The following is a 19,155-nucleotide window of genomic DNA, read 5'->3' on the forward strand; positions in this document are numbered from 1 at the left end:
TTTGGCGGGTCCGGGCTGGGGATTCGAACCCGCCACCTTAGGTGTACGTGGCTGGCGCCTTAGCCGGTTGAGCTATAGGCGCCGAGCCCATGTCAGTTTTTTATATATATCTCTTCATAGATATACAATCTTGTATGTTTATTGTGTTAGATTTGTGCCTAAGTACTTCATTTTTAGGGGATGCTAATATAAATGGTATTGTAGTTGGGTTTTTTTAGAGACAAAAATTTTACTTTATTGTCCAGGCTAGAATGCCATGGCATCAGCTTAGCTCACAGCAACCTCAAACTCCTGAGTTCAACAGATCCTCCTGCCTCAGCCTCCCAAGTAGCTGGGACTACAGATGCCCACCATAGTGACTGGACAATTTTTCTATTTTTTAGTAGAGATGGGGGTCTCACTCTTGCTCAGGCTGGTCTCAAACGCCTGAGCTCAAGCAATCCTCCCACCTCAGCCTCCCAAAGTGCTAGGATTACAGACACCACACACAGCCAATAGTACTGTGTTTTTAATTTTGAATTCTACATTTTCATCACTGGTATATAGGGAAATGATCAACTTTTGTATATTAACCTTGTATCCTGAAGCCTTGTATCCTACTCCTTAATTTGGAGGATGGGGGGTGTTCCTATTCTTTCAGATCTTCTACAAAGACAACCATGTCATTGAAAACAAGCAGTATTGTTTCTTCCTTCCGCATCAGTATAACTTTTTATTGCATTAGTTAGGACACTGATTACAATGTTGAAAAGAAGTGGTATTTATTTGGTGAGAATGACAGCTATAGGCACATTTCATTTCTGAGCACTGTACAAAGGGTTAAGGATCTAAGAATAATTCTAGAATAATACTTTAAGCTTAACAAAGCCTTCCAGGAACACATGCCATAATACCGAGACATGTTATGATCTTATTCTGACAGTAAGAATTCAAACCATCATAGCAAGTCAGTAAGCAGGGTAAGTATCTACTGCTCCTCAAATTTCACCACTAACTCCCCTCCCTCAACTACTAGGAAATGTGTTTATCGGGAATCCTTCTCAGCAGCACTTTCCTTTCAACATCCTTTTCAAGGAAGGATAAGAAAAGAACTGCCCCAGTATAAAATAACTATTTCATATTCATCTGTTCAATATGTGGTTACGTGGTTAAAGGAATTAGATATATACACACACACAGAGTTGATCTGTGGTCAACTGTTTGAACTATGTTAAAGTCCTATAAATAAATTTTAACTCTATAGTCAGAATGCCAAAGGATAATTATAAACACCATACACCAGTGGATCAAGTTCATAAGGAGAAAAAACATCACAGTTGGAAGGGACCACATCGGTCACTTAATCCAACACTTCAGGTCCCAGATAAGGAAACCAGTGCATAATGAGCTTCCCATTTGCCCAAGTGCACCCTGCATCCATGCAAGAACCCAGGCCACATAGTTCAGTGCTTGATAAGAGGATGACTACAAAGCCACATAAGCCCATAATAAGCAAAGAGAAAGTCAAGGTTATGAAATCAAAGACGCTGACCTGTTTAGGAAGCTGGAGCCTTGAAGCACAACCTAAGTTTAAGTAACCTTCCCAGGTCAGCTCCCCAATGCTCAGGTGTAGAGAGGAAGCGGGTGGAGAATAAGGAGGGAACACAGGGACTCTCTTAGGAGTAAATACAAGTAAAGAAAGAAAAAATAGTGAACAGAGAGGGTGATAATGAGGAGAAAAGAGAGAAGTCAAAAAGGACCAGTAAAATTTGATTCTGTTTGGCTTTGTCATGGTTTGTAAGGCTTGTTTTACATATTTATTTGTTTGTTCATTGCTCAGAAAATATTTGTTGAGAGTTACTCTTTGCCGGTCTCCATTTCTACAGAAGGCGTCCCAGGCATATGTCTAATAAGAATGGTGCAGGGAAATCTGGAGACTTCGTCTGGCCAGACAGCTAGAAACAAAAGCCAGACCCTTTCTACACACCAATACAGCACAAAAGGGGATTTTCTTTTCCACTTTAAACACAAGAACATCTGTAAAATGAAGTAGTTCAGCAGCCGAGGGTCACCATGCCTCATACCCTCCCACCATTCCAGTCTTCCGCTTTCTCCCCAGGAGAGTCTGCCCTAGGCCTTTGGGTTTGGCAGCCTCTGGAGTCCAGGACAAGCAGAAAGCCTAGGTCCAAAGGAGCTAACCATGAAGATGCTCCAGACTCTAGCCAAGGTTGTCAGTCACCTTTCTCCCTCTGTCTAGCCCCAAACCCTCAACTCACAAACATTTGCACTAAGTAGATAGACGCTAGATCGTCCTGCTGTCTCCACCACATCTAACGTGTCTGGCTCCAACTGAAATGATGAAGCAGGGTGGTCTTCTCATACCATAAAACCACCCAGCCTTTTAAGAGGGATGTGTGACTAAAACATTCTGCTTTATATAGTCATCATCACAGAACAAGCAATGCAAATACATCCCAACTTTCAAAAGAAGGAAGGAGATTGGAGTTCCTCCAAGAAGCCACCATAGAAAAAACTAATGCCCCAGACATATGTTAACAAATAACCAGCCAGTCCTAAATCTCCCACTAGACTCCTTCAAAGGTCACCTAGAGTAAAGAATTCTACAATCTGGCGTCTTATTTTTTTATTCATTTCCCTGCAAAAAAATTATTACACATTAAATTAACTTTCTTCTTGGCAAAGCTTCTTATGAGTCAGGCTTCTCCACCTCTTCTCCCTCCTGAGGGGCAAAGAGAAAATGAGTAGGACTCAGTTTTCAGAGTGAAGGTAACATTATGGATTCCCTGTAAGGATGGAGAAACAAAATAAACAAATACAACAAAAACAAAGAGATTCATAATCCTCCTCTGGCCGCCCAAAGTAGAATTCCAGAGCTCTTTAAGAATAGAATGTGCACAGTATTGCTATTTGCCCTGTTTGGTCTCATTTCCACCAAATGTGAACCTACTCTTCATTCTTCCTAAGGACTTATCTGGGCAACATTCACATTTCTTCTGTTCTGCTGTCTCCTAGTCTCTGTGATCCTCCCTGCCCTCTGAGGCTGGCTGACACCCAGTCCAGATTTCTAAGAGGGGAATGGTGGTTACCAGGACACCACTATCCAGGCCCTTGACTTACAAATCACAGCTCTCTAGGACACCCTCAAATTCTGTGCAGGTGCACCATAGCAACCTTCCTAGAAGAGGCTTTTAAAGTATCTAAAGTGAGCTCTAAAGAAGATTTGGGCTGGTAAGGCACACGACTGCTACTGATGTGGTAGGTCATAACAGAATTTTTACTTCATTTCCTCCACTATAAACATGTAGGAGCAAATTAATAGGGACCACCCTTTTATCAGAGACAGCAGGGTACAGTGGGGAAGTGCAAGGCCTCTACAGACAGTCAGTCTGGGCTCTGCTAATTCTTAGCTGCCAAGTTACTTAATCACCGTATGCCTTCATTTTCTCTTCTAGAATAGTAATAGTTCCTACCACTCGAGTTTATTGTCAGGATTAAATGAGTTAGTACACAGAATGGTTTACAAAGGTACCAGGCACAGAATGTTCACTCAGGAAATGCATCTATCACCATTGTTCTTGGGAGGTTCTTCTTACAAAAAAAAAAAAAAAAAAAAAAGGAAATACGAATGATGGTACTGTAAGTGAGATTCAGGAATAGAGGCAAAGGAATTGTGTGGAAAATGCAGGACAAAAGGTATTTTGGAGGAAAAGGGTAAAAAAGAGGGAGAGTCTGTCTTCACTGATCCCTGCTAGAGATTGGCTGCCTGGGACTGGCTGGTGAGGACCCCAGAGGAGGCCCCCCAAGGGCTTCTGGGCACAGCCTCCATTCCAGTCCACCACTTCCTAAATGACTCCTCCCAAGGGGGCAGGCAAGGTGGGGGAGACAGCACGTGGGCTTTTGTTTTCTTCTTCTGGGTTTGATGGTCCCTCCTCTACTAAGAGGAGAAACTATGAATTGGGCATTTTGCCTTCTGAATCACCTTGGAAACTTAAATTCCTTTACCCTTCCAGGAAAGAGTAAACAAAAATATTCATTGAGCTGACATTCTCTTTGCTTTCTGTTTTCTTTCTTGAATGGCTGGTGCTTTTTAAAGAAAAGCATCTCTTGACCAATTAAAAGGAACTTTACGAGCTGAAGAAAACCTTTCCTGGGCCCTGTGGCTCTTCCTTCTCCCCCAACCCTCTGTGTGTCACTCTGCCTGCCCTGGCTCCCGCCGGTGGACATCATCTTACTGTCCTCATCTGTTCTTGGGGACACTGCCCCATCTCCTCTTTCTGGGCCCCACTGAAGCTCTTGCTCTGGGTCAGGCAAGCAGGATGCTTGCTCCTGGGGTGTGTTAGAACTGAGACAATCACTTCGGGGTCATTTCCCCAAGGGAGCATCTAATATTTCGGGGTACAGGATGAGGGGAATAAAATGTCTATACTCAGAAAAAACTTTTTTTAAAAAAGATATCTCAGAGCCCTTCAAAATATGTCTAACTAGCATGAAGTGAAAGAATCTTAGAAAAGCTGACAGAGGAGGCACGAAGCTTGAGTGTGTTGGGTGCAGCCGGCTTCTGACGGCAGGCATGGCAGAGCACTGCAGCCATGGCTCAAAGTTACTTACAAGTCGTTGTTAGACCGACGGAAGGAGGAGAGAGGAAGCGAATGTAAGAGGGAAGATGAGAGGAGCAGAATGAAAGGGTTTGTAGGCAGGGATCACTTTCTGAGTATGTGACCAGGGTGGCCATAGAGGGCCTGGTGCTCAGAAGGAAACCAACCCTGTGCTTAACGCATAATGGTCTGCGGTCCCCATGTGGAAATTACCACTTCATCTTTTAATTCGTTTTCTAAAGGAAATGAGATAGGACAGTGGAGCCTCCCAGCCTCCCTGGGACAGATGGTGTTCGTCAGCCCCACCCAGCAACTGTGGCTGCCCCCTGCCTCCTCAGGGGTCACTGACTCTGGGAGGATGGGGGTCAGAGTGTGCTGAGTTGCAGGACCAGCCTGGGGCACCTACAAAGGTCCACATTTGTGGTGAGAAGCTCTAGCTCAAGGAAGTGTGACATTAAATAGCAAATAAAAGTCACCATGATATGTCAAGAGAGACAGGGAGGAAGAAAGGAATACACTTTGTTTCTGCAGCACTGGTCTCCAGGCAGCGCTCACCATAGTCGTTTCTGTAACGGTGAAATTAACTCCACCAGTTTCTCAGCATGGACCTCTATGGCAAACGGGGGAACCAAATGAGACCAAATGAGCAAGTTATTGTCTATCAGGTGTCCTCAAACTATAGCCTGCGGGCCACATGCAGCCCGCCTAGGACATTTATCCAGCCCGCCGGGTGTTTTTACTGCCGCTGCCTGTCCTGCTTAGCAGCCGACTCGCCCCAGGGCCCACAGTCCTGCCCTCCAACGGTCTGAGGGACAGTGAACTGGCCCCCTGTTTAAAAAGTTTGAGGACCCCTGGCTAGATGACCCATCCATCGTGCTAGCTCTGATATCATTCTGATTTAATCTATGTCCATCTTTAGTTCACTAATTATGAAAGACAATTTCCCCCTTGTAAGAGACAAAAGTCTCTGCAGTGACTTGAGACCAGTGGAAATTTGGTGAAGGGTTTATATAGAATGTTTTGTTTCTCTTTTTATCCTTTTCCTTTGCTTTTTTCCTCTTTTTCCTTTGCATATTTTTACTTTTCCCTTTACTCTCAACATGCACAGATAGAGACGTGCACCGGACTGCACATAATGGGCTTCCTCTGGCTCTTTTTCCAGAGTGGAAATAGAATTCTGTGCTCCATCATCCTGAGCCATCACCAGGGGCCATCCATAATCAACTACGATGACGAGAGTGGGAAGACATGTGTGCACGTGGCCGCAGCCGCGGGTTTCAGCGACATTATTAACGAACTGGCAAGAGTCCCTGAGTGTAACCTACAGGCCTTGGATGTGGATGACAGGTATCCCGGGCAATTCCAGAAAGTGCTGGGAACAACCAGTCATTTTCCCCAACTGTTAATCTTAAAATAAAGATGTTTAAGGTGATAGTCTACACAATTATATCCCTATTGCCAGTAATACAACTATATCCTTATTGCCAGTAATACACATGCGCTTCTGACAATAAAAATCATCTATTTTAGTGAAGGGAGGAAAAATCATTGTTATGGAGAGGAACGCTGTGACTGTACAGTATTGTCAGATTTTCCACTTTTTGCTACATGTTTTGGTGTTCTCAGAAGGCTTTCTGTACTTTGGCTTCCTGCTATAGGCTCTGTTTGTTGTTAAAGGTGGGTTTTAATTTTTTTTCTTCATTCCTGGATGATATGGTATAGCTTCTAAGTTCTTGTTGTCCAGAGAACAGTATAATAGAGGCAGTGTATTCAGAACTTCTGGCCTCTTAGAAGTCATAGGGACTCTATCAGGACTTTTCGTTTTCCAGTCACTGAAATTGTATTGGCCTGAAAAGGCAACTGAGCCTATAAGGTAAAAAGACTTGTCTCCCAGGTAATTAGTTACTAAAAGAAGACTTGTATACCTGCCTTCCAAATTTAGAGCCTTTCACCTAATGGCCTGCTTATCTAAACTTCATTTTGGTTAGGCTCTGAGTCAATGGAAAAGTAAGAAAAATATAACAACAAACAAGACTATTGAAATGAGTGTCAGCCTTGGGCACTCGGCTTGTGTTTTTACCCTCTTTTACTGAAGTGCAAAATTAGCCACCCACTTAACCCAAGATTTTAGATGCCCCAAGAAAGCACCTTCTGCTCCCTAATACCCGAAATTCTTTTAACACAGGGAAAAAGACTTGGGGGCTCTACATAGGTTTCAGAAGTTAGAGGTGGTTAACATGACTACTTTAATTAAAATTCAAGTATAAATCATCTGAAGGAGATATTAAAAGAGCAAGTATTGATCCTGAGCAGGACCGAATTAGAAGAACTTGGTGTACGGGAGGAGAAATGATTCATAAATGATTCATAAAGAGAAAAAAGGAACACATTTTAGAAATGAGGGCTGGAGGAAAGTTCACCTTCTTCAAAATACTCCCAGGACCAGCTTTAAATAGGATATTCCCCATGTGGCAGCACCACACACCTAGCAAAGAAAATTCAGTTCCCCAAGCCTCAGGGGAGACAGAAAACCCAGTTCCCCAGGCCTCAGGTGAGAAAGAAAACCCAGGTCCCCAGGCCACCCTAAACCAAGGGAGCAGAGAAAGACCAAACAATAAGGTCCCCCTGAGGGCTCCCAGGGGGTGAGGGCTCCTAGGGGTGCAGGTTCTGCCCCCATGCTCAGCTCAGGGTCTCATGAACTGGCCAAATCCCGGCCTCCATTTAGCTTCGTGTTTTCTGCAGTTAAATGAGCGACGGTACCTTTGGGTCGAAACTCAAAGCCTCTCTCAGTACCTGAATTTTTCAAAATTTCCATTGGTTTATGTGCCTCAGCATTTACAGTAATTATGACTTCCCTTACCTTCACTAGTGAGAAGTTTTTCTAGAGAAGGTTCTTGCGGGAAGGAAAGAACAATAAGGTAAAAATCTGCAATATTTAAAATATTGTAGTGCTCATGCAAATTAATGACCCAGAACACACAACATTTAAGCCACGTATGTAGCTTAAATGTCCCAAATTGCATCAGTCTGGGAGGTCACAATTCATTTTAATGTGTAAGTCATTTGTCTTTAGGGAGGATGATGTTTTATCAAGTTCTCTCTGTGTGTTTCTGGGAACTCTCTGGGGAATGTTTACGGGGTTCATAAATCATTTCTTGGCTCAGTCTTGTACACATCCCTGCCGTCCAAAGACCACGGCCTCAGCCCACCACTCATCTCTGCCAAATTCATTCTGCATCTTGGGCTCTGCTGTGATAGGCTGGACAGGTCTGCTGTGTGTGCAGGACTGTCCTGAAGCTTAGAGATAAGAAAGGAATTATAATGTAGTTGGCACGAAACTGGGACTACAGATCGGCCCCAAGGCCGGGGGTGTATTAGTTAGAGGTAATCCACATGCTGCCCTCACTTCTCAGCACAACACTTAAGCTTTCCCCCTTTGCTTCTGGACCACTTCCTCACTGATGGGCAGAGGAATTAAGACAGTCAGTCTTAGAAATTGTTGTAAAGGAGTACTTCACAAAGCCTCAGAGTAAGTCACTGCGTGTTGGTGGGCCTGACAAGATCAATAGCCAACCCTCCATCTACTAAATTTATTGGCAATACACACTCTAAGGAGGAGGGCATAACCTGCTGGGAACTCATCTCATTTCAGAGTAAATGTCCTGAGACTTCTCTCAAGCAGGATAAATCATATCTGCCACATTCAAATACATAGTGTGATAGATCACTGTTGAAAAAATATACAGCACTACTAAGAGCTATAAAATTGCTCCCTATATAATGACATGAGGAGGAGGATGTTTAATTGACAGAAGACACAGTCTACACCTGGGGACTCTGGGGACACACTGCACACAACCTGGACACGCAGATCCAAGCCCCCTCACAGACAGCCCCACCCGAGCCCTTCTCTGCCCAGCTCCCTGGCTGCCTCCAGGCCTGAGGACCACTTGGCTGTCTCAGGAGTTCCCTTCTGCCCAGGGCCCCATGCCATCCCTTCCTGTCCCAGGGCTGACCTTTCCAGAGTGACTGACGGAAGGGATAGCCGCTCTTTCCATGGGAGACCCCATTCTCAGTAATGTCATCCTGCCCTCCTACTCTCCCCAAGCCCCAGAAAAAACTCAGAACATGGTAGTGTGACATCAGTACATCATCCGATACGGCTTAGTCAGTATTGCATAAAACCATATGGAGAACCAAGTATCCATCCCTTTTCACAAGATTTTCCGGGATGACCTGATAGCCAGGGATTTTCCGTGGGCCACCTCCAAGCTCTTCTCTCGTCTCCTGATGGCAACTGCCTAAGCAATTACTACAAGTCCACAACTTCCAAAAATAATAACTCCTGGGCACAGGGCAGTACAAATACACACTTTAAAAAAGAAACTTTTTTTTGAGTAAAGATAACCTTCAGAGATGCGACTCTGTCTCCTAGCAAGTCGACTTTTTGTATGCTTCAGCAAAGCCTCAGCCTCTCAAACTTCTGTTTTAAATCTAAGTATTTGCTGTACATTAGGAACACTTCAAAACCCAGTGGGACAGGTTAGCAAAATACAGGAAGTCTTTCATCAAAGAGAAATGCAAGCCTTGACCTCGTAGAAGGTAGAAAATAGCAGCCCCATTTAAATGAATAGTCCAAAGTCTCGCTTCTACTCACAGAGTTTTTAAAAACTCAGGCTCTAATTATTTTTCTCTTTGGTATAGTAAAGAAGATAATATCGCAAAAGCATCCATTTATTCTCCCATCTCATTGCACCCTATTTGGGCTAGGCACTGTGCTAAGGTGCTGGAATAACACGGTGAGTGAAAGATTCTCCTTCCCTTCCCACATGAATTTATAATCCATATAAGCGGAACTGAAGGAACATTTACTATGTCAAATCTATCATTTTAAAACTCAGAGTTTTAAAAATTATAATGATTTTTATTATCCATAATTTAACCAAATTTTTGACTTTGAGTCATCCCGCTAAATTAGTGGGAAATTTAACCTCGTCTTTCTCAGTCCCTGCCCCTTCCCCTTATTGTGCCATAGTTCTGGAATTTTTTTATTACATAATGCCAAGAAGTGTAGGAATAGAGATAGAGGATGGCCCCCTTTCTTTCTGTCCTTGTCTCTTCTGGTCAGATGACATCTAATTGTGTCCATGCTGTGCCTTGGGCAGCCTGTGGTCACACTCCTAGACATACCCCAGACATTCCCCCTGCTAACCCCCAAAAGCTCTGCTGGGAAACAAGGTGCTGCCCTCCTTTGTTCTTGAGTCCAGGGGTCCTTTTTGCTCTTCCCACCCTCTCGTCACACCGGCCTTGCCAGCTGAGGGGGTACCCTCTTTCTACTGTCAGGAAACCATCTCTCTTCCTATGTATAGTTGAAGATTTTGCCTTTGCTCCAAATCTGCTCTCAGTCCTGGGCTTGGCTTTAGGAAGCAGAGAGACACTGATTATTTCTCTTCCCTACATTGCTATGTCCTTCCCCTGAGATTAAGCACAAAGTCACCCATCTCTTTAAGTGGGGGAAAGAGGAAGGGTAGAAAAACACACACATAGATCAGGATCTCAAAATACAAGCCTACCGCATGAGTAAAGGGTGTTGAGGGAAGTTGCCTACGTAATTAGAAAAATAGCCAGATTGGCTCCAGACTTCATTGCACATATCAAAATACATGTATAGACACATGCACAGCCTTTTATTTTTAATTGAAATCAATCTAAAACAAAATACCAGCTTTCTTCTTTTTTACATTCAGTAAATTTACTTTCTTGGTGTATAGTTCTGAGTTTTAATATACATAGATTCATGTAACCACCACAAACAGAATTTAGAGCAATTCTATCAACCCAGTACCAACTCCTGTTGTCCTCCTGAAGTCATGCCCTCTCCCAGCTCTAAGCTCTGGCAACCACACATTCGTTCTCTGTCCTTATGGTTTTACCTTTTCCAGAATGTCATGTAAGTGGAAATACATAGTCTACAACCTTTGGAGGTCAGCTTATTGCACTTTTGAGAATGCATTTGAGATTCATCTATATTGTTGCATGTATCTGCAGTCTGCTCCTTTTTATTACTGAGTAGTATAAGCAACAGCCAAGCCATTTTCCATAGTGACTTTTACCACTCGCATTCCCACTAGGAAGGCGTGACAGTTTCAGTTGCTCCATGTCTTCACCAGCACGTGGTATTGTCAAGCTTTCTTGTGCTTTGGAAGTTTCTCCCCGCTTATTTTAGCCATTTTAATAGGTGGGTAATGGTGTCCAATTGTGGTTTTAATTTGCACTTCCCTAATGACAAAGTAAATTGAGCACTTCTTCATGTGCTTATTACCATCCATGTATCATTTTTGATGAAGTGTCTATTCTGATATTTTGCTAATTTTTTAAATTGGTTGACTTACTTTCTTTCTTTCTTTCTTTCTTTCTTTCTTTCTTTTTTTTTTTTTTTTTTTTTTTTTTCTGACAGAGTCTCACTCTACTGCCCAGGCTAGAGTGCCATGGCATCAGCCTAGCTCACAACAATCTTGAACTCCTGGGCTCAAGTGATCTTCCTACTTCAGCCTCCAAAGTAGGGCTTATTTTCTTATTGCCCAGATCTGAAAGATTTTATTTTGAGATAGCGTCTCACTCTGTCACCCTTGGTAGAGTGCCATGGTCTCATAGCTCACAACAACCTCAAACTTGATTTTAAGCAATTGTCTTGCCTCAGCCTCCTGAGTAGCTGGGACTACAGGCACCTGCCACAACACCTGGCTATTTCTAAAGACGAGGGTCTCACTCTGGCTCAGGCTGGTCTTGAACTCATGAACTCAGGCAATCCTCCTCAGCCTCCCAGAGTGCTAGGATTATAAGCATGAGCCACTGCTCTCAGCTGAAAGATTTTATATACCAATTTTAAGCCCTTTGTTGGATATGTGATTTGCAAATATTTTCTCTTCATCTCTGGCTTTTCTTTAATTTTCTTAAGAGAATATTAGTTTTATAATTTAATACATTTTATAGTTTAATAATAAAAGAATTAAATTTTGTAATTTAAGGTGAATATTTTCCACTTTTTTGGCTAATGCTTCCTTCTCTAAGCATCACATTATGGAATAAAAAATGAAGAGGCAATTAAATATAATTTTTTAAAAAATTTTTAGAAAAATGACTAGAACATTAACAGCAACAAATTGAGAAAATGTTTTCATGAACATAACTTGTTAAAGATCAGTATCTTTCATATATAAAGAACCCACTGCCACTAGTAAAAAAAACACTAACACTAATAGACAAATGAACAGAGGGCATTGAGTTATTCAATGAAGAAAACTCAAATGGCAAATTAACATATATTTCAAAAGTTCAAGCCTACTATTTATTAATTTTTTATATTGGTTGATTTTCTTTTGGATTAATGTTTCTAATGAAGAAACAACAGTAAATTTTCATTTTGCCTGCCAAATTGGCAAAGATTTTAAAGATGGTGATCACACTCAATATTGGGGAAGGAGTAGGGACACAGCTAGTAGGAGGATAAATTGAATCAATCTTCCTGGAAAGCAGTTTGTCAGTTTGCAAGAAGAGCCTTAAAACTGTTCCTACCCTTTGATTCAGTACTTCCTTTTCTAGGAAATTCTCAGAAAGGCCAGAGAGCACAGAAGGGCAGAGAGCTAGAGGAGAGGCTCCCACACATACACATACCATCATCTTTCAGCCTCATGTGATAGACACTGTTTCCATACTGTACATAGCAACAAGACCTTCCCACCTCACCCCAACTCTGAATGGGAACTGTTGCTGGTCGAGCAACCTGTACCATTCTCGTGCTCAGACACTTGTACTGTTCCCGTGTGGCCCCCAGGACCCCTCTGCACTGGGCTGCAGCTGCAGGGAAGGCAGAATGCGTCCAGTCACTGCTGGAGCTGGGCATGGACAGCAACCTGAGGGACATCAATGAGAGCACGCCACTGGCCTATGCCCTGTACTGCGGCCACACGGCATGTGTCAAACTCCTCTCCCAAGAGAGCAGGTGAGTATGCCAAGAGGCACTCACTGTTTTCTTCTCGAAGGTTTATAGAATGGGATGAAAAATTTTAAATTGCTGATGTGCAAAACCAGCAGTATTATTATAATTAGAGAATATAAGAATATTAAAGATATTAAATAATTATATAACTAATTACATAATTAGTTATAATTCTATAATTAATGTGTTTGCCATTATCCAACATGGAGTGGAATGCGGGACAAAATGGTAGTAATTAAGTGTGAACCCACCAGCCTTATATTCATGAACTCGACTCTCCTCTTTCCTTTTCTCCCTTTCCTCTTCCTTTCATACTATGCCCTCCTTTGCCTTCCTTTGCCTAAATTAGCAATTCGTAAACTTTTTGTTCTCAAGACCCTTTTACACTCTGAAAAATTGTTGAGGACCCAAAGAACTTTTTGTTTATATGAGTTACACCTATCAATATTTACAAAAATTAAAATAAGTTAAAATATAGTGTAAAATAAATAATATAAAATGTATTTATGAAATCTTTAAAAAAATTTAAATAATAAAATATTCATCTAAACTAATAATAAACTCATTGTATTTGCATATTAATATAAATACTATATTTTTAAATTAAAAATAAAAATGTTTCTTTTTTTGTTGTTTTGGGTTTTTTTAATTTATTTATTTATTTTGGCCAGGGCTAGGTTTGAACTGGCCACCTCCGGCATAGGAGGCTGGCACCTTACCCCTTTGAGCCACAGGCGCTGCCCCTAAAAATGAAAATGTTTTATCTCACATTTATATTTTCTGAAACAAAAGAAAATTTTAATGAGAAGAGCAGCATTGTTCCACATTTTTAGCAAATGTCTTTGATATGTTAAGATAAGCTTAACAGAATACAGCTGGGTTCCCACCTCTGCCTTCAATCTATTGCAATCTGATGGTTTGATTGAAGTACTGGGTGACAATCAGCCTTACATAGATATGTAGCTGGAAAAGGAAAGAGTATTCCAATAGCCTTTTCAAATAATTATGGGTATTTTCTTTTTTGGATGCATCACCAAAATTTGACAAGTAGTATTTTCCTAAAGATTAGTTGCAGTGTGGACTCTGTTACCACATTAATGAACTTTCTGCACTCTGTCACATTAGAATCCATTACTATGTCTTATACTTGAAATAGGTCTTATATACATCCATGAATTTATAATGTCTTGCATTGGTCATTTGGAAAATTATTGATTCATTTAGTTATAAGGATCTTCCAAATGGCTCAGTGCCTGTAGCTCAGTGAGTAGGGCGCCAGCCACATGCACCAAGACTGACAGGTTTGAGCCCGGCCCCAGCCTGCTAAAACAACAATGACAACTGCAACCAAAAACTAGCGGGGCGTTGTGGCGGGCGCCTGTGGTCCCAGCTACTTGGGAGGCTGAGGCAAGAGAATTGCTTAAGCCCAAGAGTTTGAGGTTGCTGTGAGCTGTGATACCAGAGCCCTCTACCAAGGACAACATAATGAGATTCTGTCTCAAAAAAAAAAAGAAAAAAAAAATCTTCCAAATGATACATTTCATTCTATGAATACAATATCAAAATATCACATTTGTTAATATTACTACCAATCTCATCAGGAACACCTTTATGTATCGGGACGCTGTCAAACTTACAGTATGAATATAAGTTTCCCAAAATTCTAATTTTTGCTTGAAAGCTAGACCTTTGTCACTGGCAATGACAACTGTCAGTTGTTTCCCTTGAAATGAAGCACTCACTTAGCTCATTCTTAAAATATGTTTACTGTATGTATAAATATTAATATGTGTAAGGTGTACAGTATGAGTTTTGATCTAAAAATGCATAATGAAAAATTACTAGTCAAGCCAGTTAACAGCCCTCATTTCACATAGTTACTTTTTCATGTAGGTGGTAAGAAGACCTACAATCTCTCTTAGCAAATCTCCAGTGAACACACAGTGTTATCAGCTATGGTCCTCCTGCTCTGCTTTACTGCTCTATGTTCTTCATCCTACAGAACTGCACCTTGTACTCTTTGACCTACATTTCCTACATAGCTAGATCTTGTCTCTTAAAAAAAAAAAGAAGAAGAAGAAGAAGATAGGTGTTCCATCAAACAAAGTGTCTAGTTCAGCTGGCAACTCAAACAATCACACCTGTGCTTTATCTCAAGACAATCATCATACCTCAGCATACAATAGAATTGCTTATGAGTGCTTATTTTGCCAATGGTCAACATTTAATCAAATTAATGACTTTTTACTGACTAAGCAAGGAGATTATTACATTAAATCACTTTTTTTTTAACCATTAGTACATCAACAACTGTGAGTTATCCTGATTTGTATAGGCACCCACAATTTTACCCACCACCTCTATTGCAGCCCAGTGAAAGAGAAAAATCACATCTTGGTCTTATTATGAATACAGTTTTAACCTTATAAACCCCCTGAAAGAGTCTTAGGGACCCCTCCCCCAGGGTTTAGTGGCCCACACTTTGAAGCCCACTGGCCCAAAGCACCACCTTTAACAGGAGCGGATGGACTGTAGAATATGTGGATATGGTACTAGTTAGCACAGGGACATGCGCTACCAAAGGAGACTTGAAAGAAGGTCAGACAGCTCTGGGATTCTCTCTGGTAGTATTAGGAGTCCACAAACTGAGTTCAGTATTTCAAAATGCCTTCGAAGGTGAAAGAAGGAAGATAACAATCCATCACGGAAATGAAGATTCAGTAGAGGAAACATTCATCATGCGCATCCAGAATCACCAGCCATGCTTTTCACATCACTGCATCTCACTCCACAGAGTGATGTTGTTGCAGTGTGATTCTCAGGAACATGCACACAGGTCAGGTTTCATCATTAAATCACACCACAGAAAGCATTAAATCAACTGAGGCCTCAAAAGAGAATCACACAGAATTTTCCAAGAAACAAAACGAGAATCGTGCCTGGGGTAAGCTCTCGACATGAGCGGAGCCAGCGGGCCCAGGGCAGACCCTTTCCTGAGAACTTGCCTGCATGTTGGGCAGTATCCACCTTCCTGCTGTCATCCTTGGCCTCTGGCTCACACTCTTCCACTTCTGTAGCTAGAGCCCAGACTAACACTTCTTTCCTTGGTTTTCTTTGGTACACTTTTTAAAAAAGTATTTTTCAACAGGACATTTAGTTTTAAAAACATTAAAGAGAAACAACACACAAACAGCATAAAAATAAAAAGGCCAGGTACCTGACTCCACACTCAGGGATCTGGTTCAGGGAAGCCTAAACCCCCTCCCTCCCCACCTGTCCAGCCCCCACTGTCCTTCTGCTAGTTGAAGCCTGAACGCAAACCCTTGGCCTTCATCTCTGACTTAAAGCACTCCTTAGGAAGTGAAATTAGAACAGTAACATTTTAAGCTCTTTGCAGCTTAATTAACCCCCTGTTGAAAACAGAGGATCTAGGTGTAAATTTTGAAAAGATAGCCCAAGAGGGAACAAGGAGAATCTGGGAACTGTCCTCATTGTGCGAAGGACTGATTTTGAAAGGGGATCGTGACGGGTGTGATGAGTTCTTGCACATCACTTTGGACTTGAGAAGCCTTTGGGGGTGTCTAGGGAAGATCTCAGAATGGGCGGGGCAGTATTTTGGTGAGTGATGCTGTCTCCACCTCCTGTTCTCACCCATCACCCTTGTCCTTTTATGTTCCCATAGAGCAGAGCCTACGCGACCTCTTCCCTCCCAGGACAGTAGACCCCAGAAGAAGGAGGGACGGTTCAGTGTTCTCAACCAAATCTTTTGCAAAAACAAGAAAGAAGAGCAAAGAGCCCACCAAAAGGATCACAGCCGGGACCAACACAGTGGGGACAACACCTCGGAAGTTGATGACATCATCACCACCTTTGACAGCATTGTGGGTACCAACTGCCAAGAACAGCCTGGTGATCAGGTGGCTATGGTTGAATTTAAGAAGAGGACCTCAGAGAATTCAAAATATCTCTTGCCAGAAAAGAAACCTCTGGCCCGTAAGGGACTTCCACCAATCAGAACGCAGAGTCTCCCACCCATCACCCTGGGCAATAACTTCCTGACAGCCCCCCACGGGGCCGCCTCCCACGCAGGCCTGAGCTCTGGTCCTCACCACACCACCCAACAATCTCAGAAAAGCCGGAGTGAGCAGGATTTACTCAATAACAGAACCGGCTGCCAAATGTTGCTAGACAACCCCTGGAAAAACGATTCTAATCCGGTGTTCTCCTACAAAGCATGGACTGTGTCTTCTTCTGATAAACTGCTAGACAGATTGCTCACTGGCCGGCCCGGTCGCCAGGATGTCTCAGTGCCACAGCTTCCTCATCTGCACAGTCCATCATCAGGTAATGTCCTTGATTTCTTCTTCTTCATTCCTGGCAGGCTTTCTACAGGAAGTGTCTCATACACCTGTAGGTGAGGAACTGGAGTGATGAGAGCCCAGAGGGCAGGGCGAGAATAAAACATGTCCCTAGAGACACCTTTTCTTCCTGGAGTGCCACTAGATTTGCGATTTCCAGGCTTGGGCAATGTTCTGTTTTTAGTACCCTGCCAGCACTCGTTGAGTAAAGGCGTGGTTGCCATCTCTTATCTTCCCAGCAATTGTGTATGTATGCAGCCGGCCAGCTTAGGACAGGAAGGTTGTTGCCATTTCCACTCGAAGGGATTCTTAACCAGGGGTGTGTGCAAAACCACCTATAAGGAGTTGTTTTGTGTCATTGTTGGAGGGGTTGGTTTTTAGTTTTTGATCTTTGGGGGGATTTTTTTGGAGGTGGTGTTGGTTTTTTTGTTGCTTTGTTTTGGTTTCTGGTTTTTTGTTTTGTTTTGTTTTGTTTTGAGACAGGGTCTTGCTCTGTCACCCTGGCTGGAGTACAGTGGCATCATCACAGCTTTCTCAGCCTAAGACTTCTATGTTCAAATGATCCTCCTGCCTCAGCCTCCTGAGTAGCTGGGACAACAGGCACACCCAACCATCTCTGTCTAATTTTTTTTTTGTAGAGATAGGGGTCTCACTGTGTTACCTAGGTTGGTCTCAAACTCCTGACCTCAAGTGATCTTCCAGCTTCAGCCTCCCAAAGCACTGGGGTAATAGGCAGGAGTCACCATACCCAACCTAATTATGTATTTTTATTTTTATTTTATTTATTTATTGAGACAGAGTCTCATGTTGTCACCCTCAGTAGAGTGTCGTGGTGTCATAGCTCACAGCAACCTCAAACTCTTGGGCTCAAGCGATTCTCTTGCCTCAGCCTCCCAAGTAGCTGGGATTACAGGCACCCACCACAATGCCTAGTTAGTTTTAGAGACAGAGTCTTGCTCTGGCTCAGGCTGGTCTGGAACCTGTGAACTCAGACAATCCATGAGCCTTGGCCTCCCAGAGCGCTAGGATAACAGGCCTCAGCCACCGCACCCAGCCCACATTTATGCTTTAAATCTCATTACATACCAAAAGGTTAAATGGCAATCCTCCCTCCTGCCTCTTCCCTAGCTATGCAGCACACCTCATAGAGAAAGATGCCATGTCATTAGTTTTCTGTTCATCCTTCCAGATATATTTTATACACATATATCTCTATATTTATATACTAAAATTACATAAATATTCTCCTTTTAAATAAATGCTTCACACTAAAGAGTTTATATTTTCATATACAAACAAATGCATGTGTATATAAGTTCCCACCCTTATAAATAAATGTATTTATAAAACCATTTAGAAACCATTTTTATTTTTAAAAGTGATCCACAGGACTGGGTCAAGTGCAATGATGTTTACAATTAATTGATCACAGATTTTTTTTGTCCCTTCTCCTCTTCCACTGATTCACTTGAACTGACTAGCCTAAAAAAAGAAGATGAAAAGAATCCACAGTTAATTTAGGTGACCAGAGGCTGGGAATGCTCAGAGGCTACAAAAACAGCTTGTAAAATCTGTTTGGTATCAAGTACCTTGGTTTGTTTTTAAGTAAACGGTCAATATTTTAAAATTTTGACAAATCATTTTATATAAAAATCTAAAATTCTAGCTTCTCTTGAGAAGTTGAAAAATCTGCCAACACTGAACCCACTGAACCAATTTCCCAAATGGAAGTAATTGACTGGCTCTGAGAACCCACTGTCCCCTTGGACACCACCACCACCGTCCCCGGGTCAGTTCAGTCCACACCTTTCTAGCATCTCTCCGTGGAGTGGCCAATGTTCCTTATCAAAGTGTTTTAGTTGTTGTTTTTCTTATAGTAGGGTTAAAAGAAAGAAAATGATTTATTTCTTGAACCTGTCTTTCTCCAAGAGCAGAAAAGTGTGTTTTCTAAAAGGTGAGGGAAGGCCATATTTCTTTTAGAATGAGCACAATTCCTTCCCATTTAAAGAAGAAAGAAGGCTGAAGCAGGCAGTTCCCAGGAATTTGGTGGCTCCATGATGGCCAGTGCACACTCTCTTCCCTCCTCACGTGTGCGTTCTAAAGACTTGGAGGTAGGAGGTGGCTCCCTCATATGTATTTAGACTTACTGAGGCACGGGAGGATATGGATAAGTACATGCAGATTGCTTCCTGGTGTCTGGCTG

At 42.3% G+C, this 19,155-nt stretch overlaps 1 protein-coding gene across 1 annotated transcript in view; it reads left to right on the top strand.

Moving 5' to 3' along the window:
• Positions 1-19,155, top strand: part of ANKRD55 (ankyrin repeat domain 55) — a 103,000-nt gene that overhangs the window by 74,661 nt on the left and 9,184 nt on the right. Inside the window, exons 7-9 of the mRNA XM_003782753.1 lie at positions 5,758-5,942; positions 12,430-12,597; positions 16,277-16,943. Coding sequence (XP_003782801.1) covers positions 5,758-5,942; positions 12,430-12,597; positions 16,277-16,943 — 1,020 coding nt within the window. The remainder of the gene's footprint in view (positions 1-5,757; positions 5,943-12,429; positions 12,598-16,276; positions 16,944-19,155) is intronic.

The sequence above is a fragment of the Otolemur garnettii genome, unplaced genomic scaffold (genome assembly GCF_000181295.1).
Source record: "Otolemur garnettii isolate 467f Iridium unplaced genomic scaffold, OtoGar3 scaffold00005, whole genome shotgun sequence".
Lineage (NCBI taxonomy): Eukaryota > Metazoa > Chordata > Mammalia > Primates > Galagidae > Otolemur > Otolemur garnettii.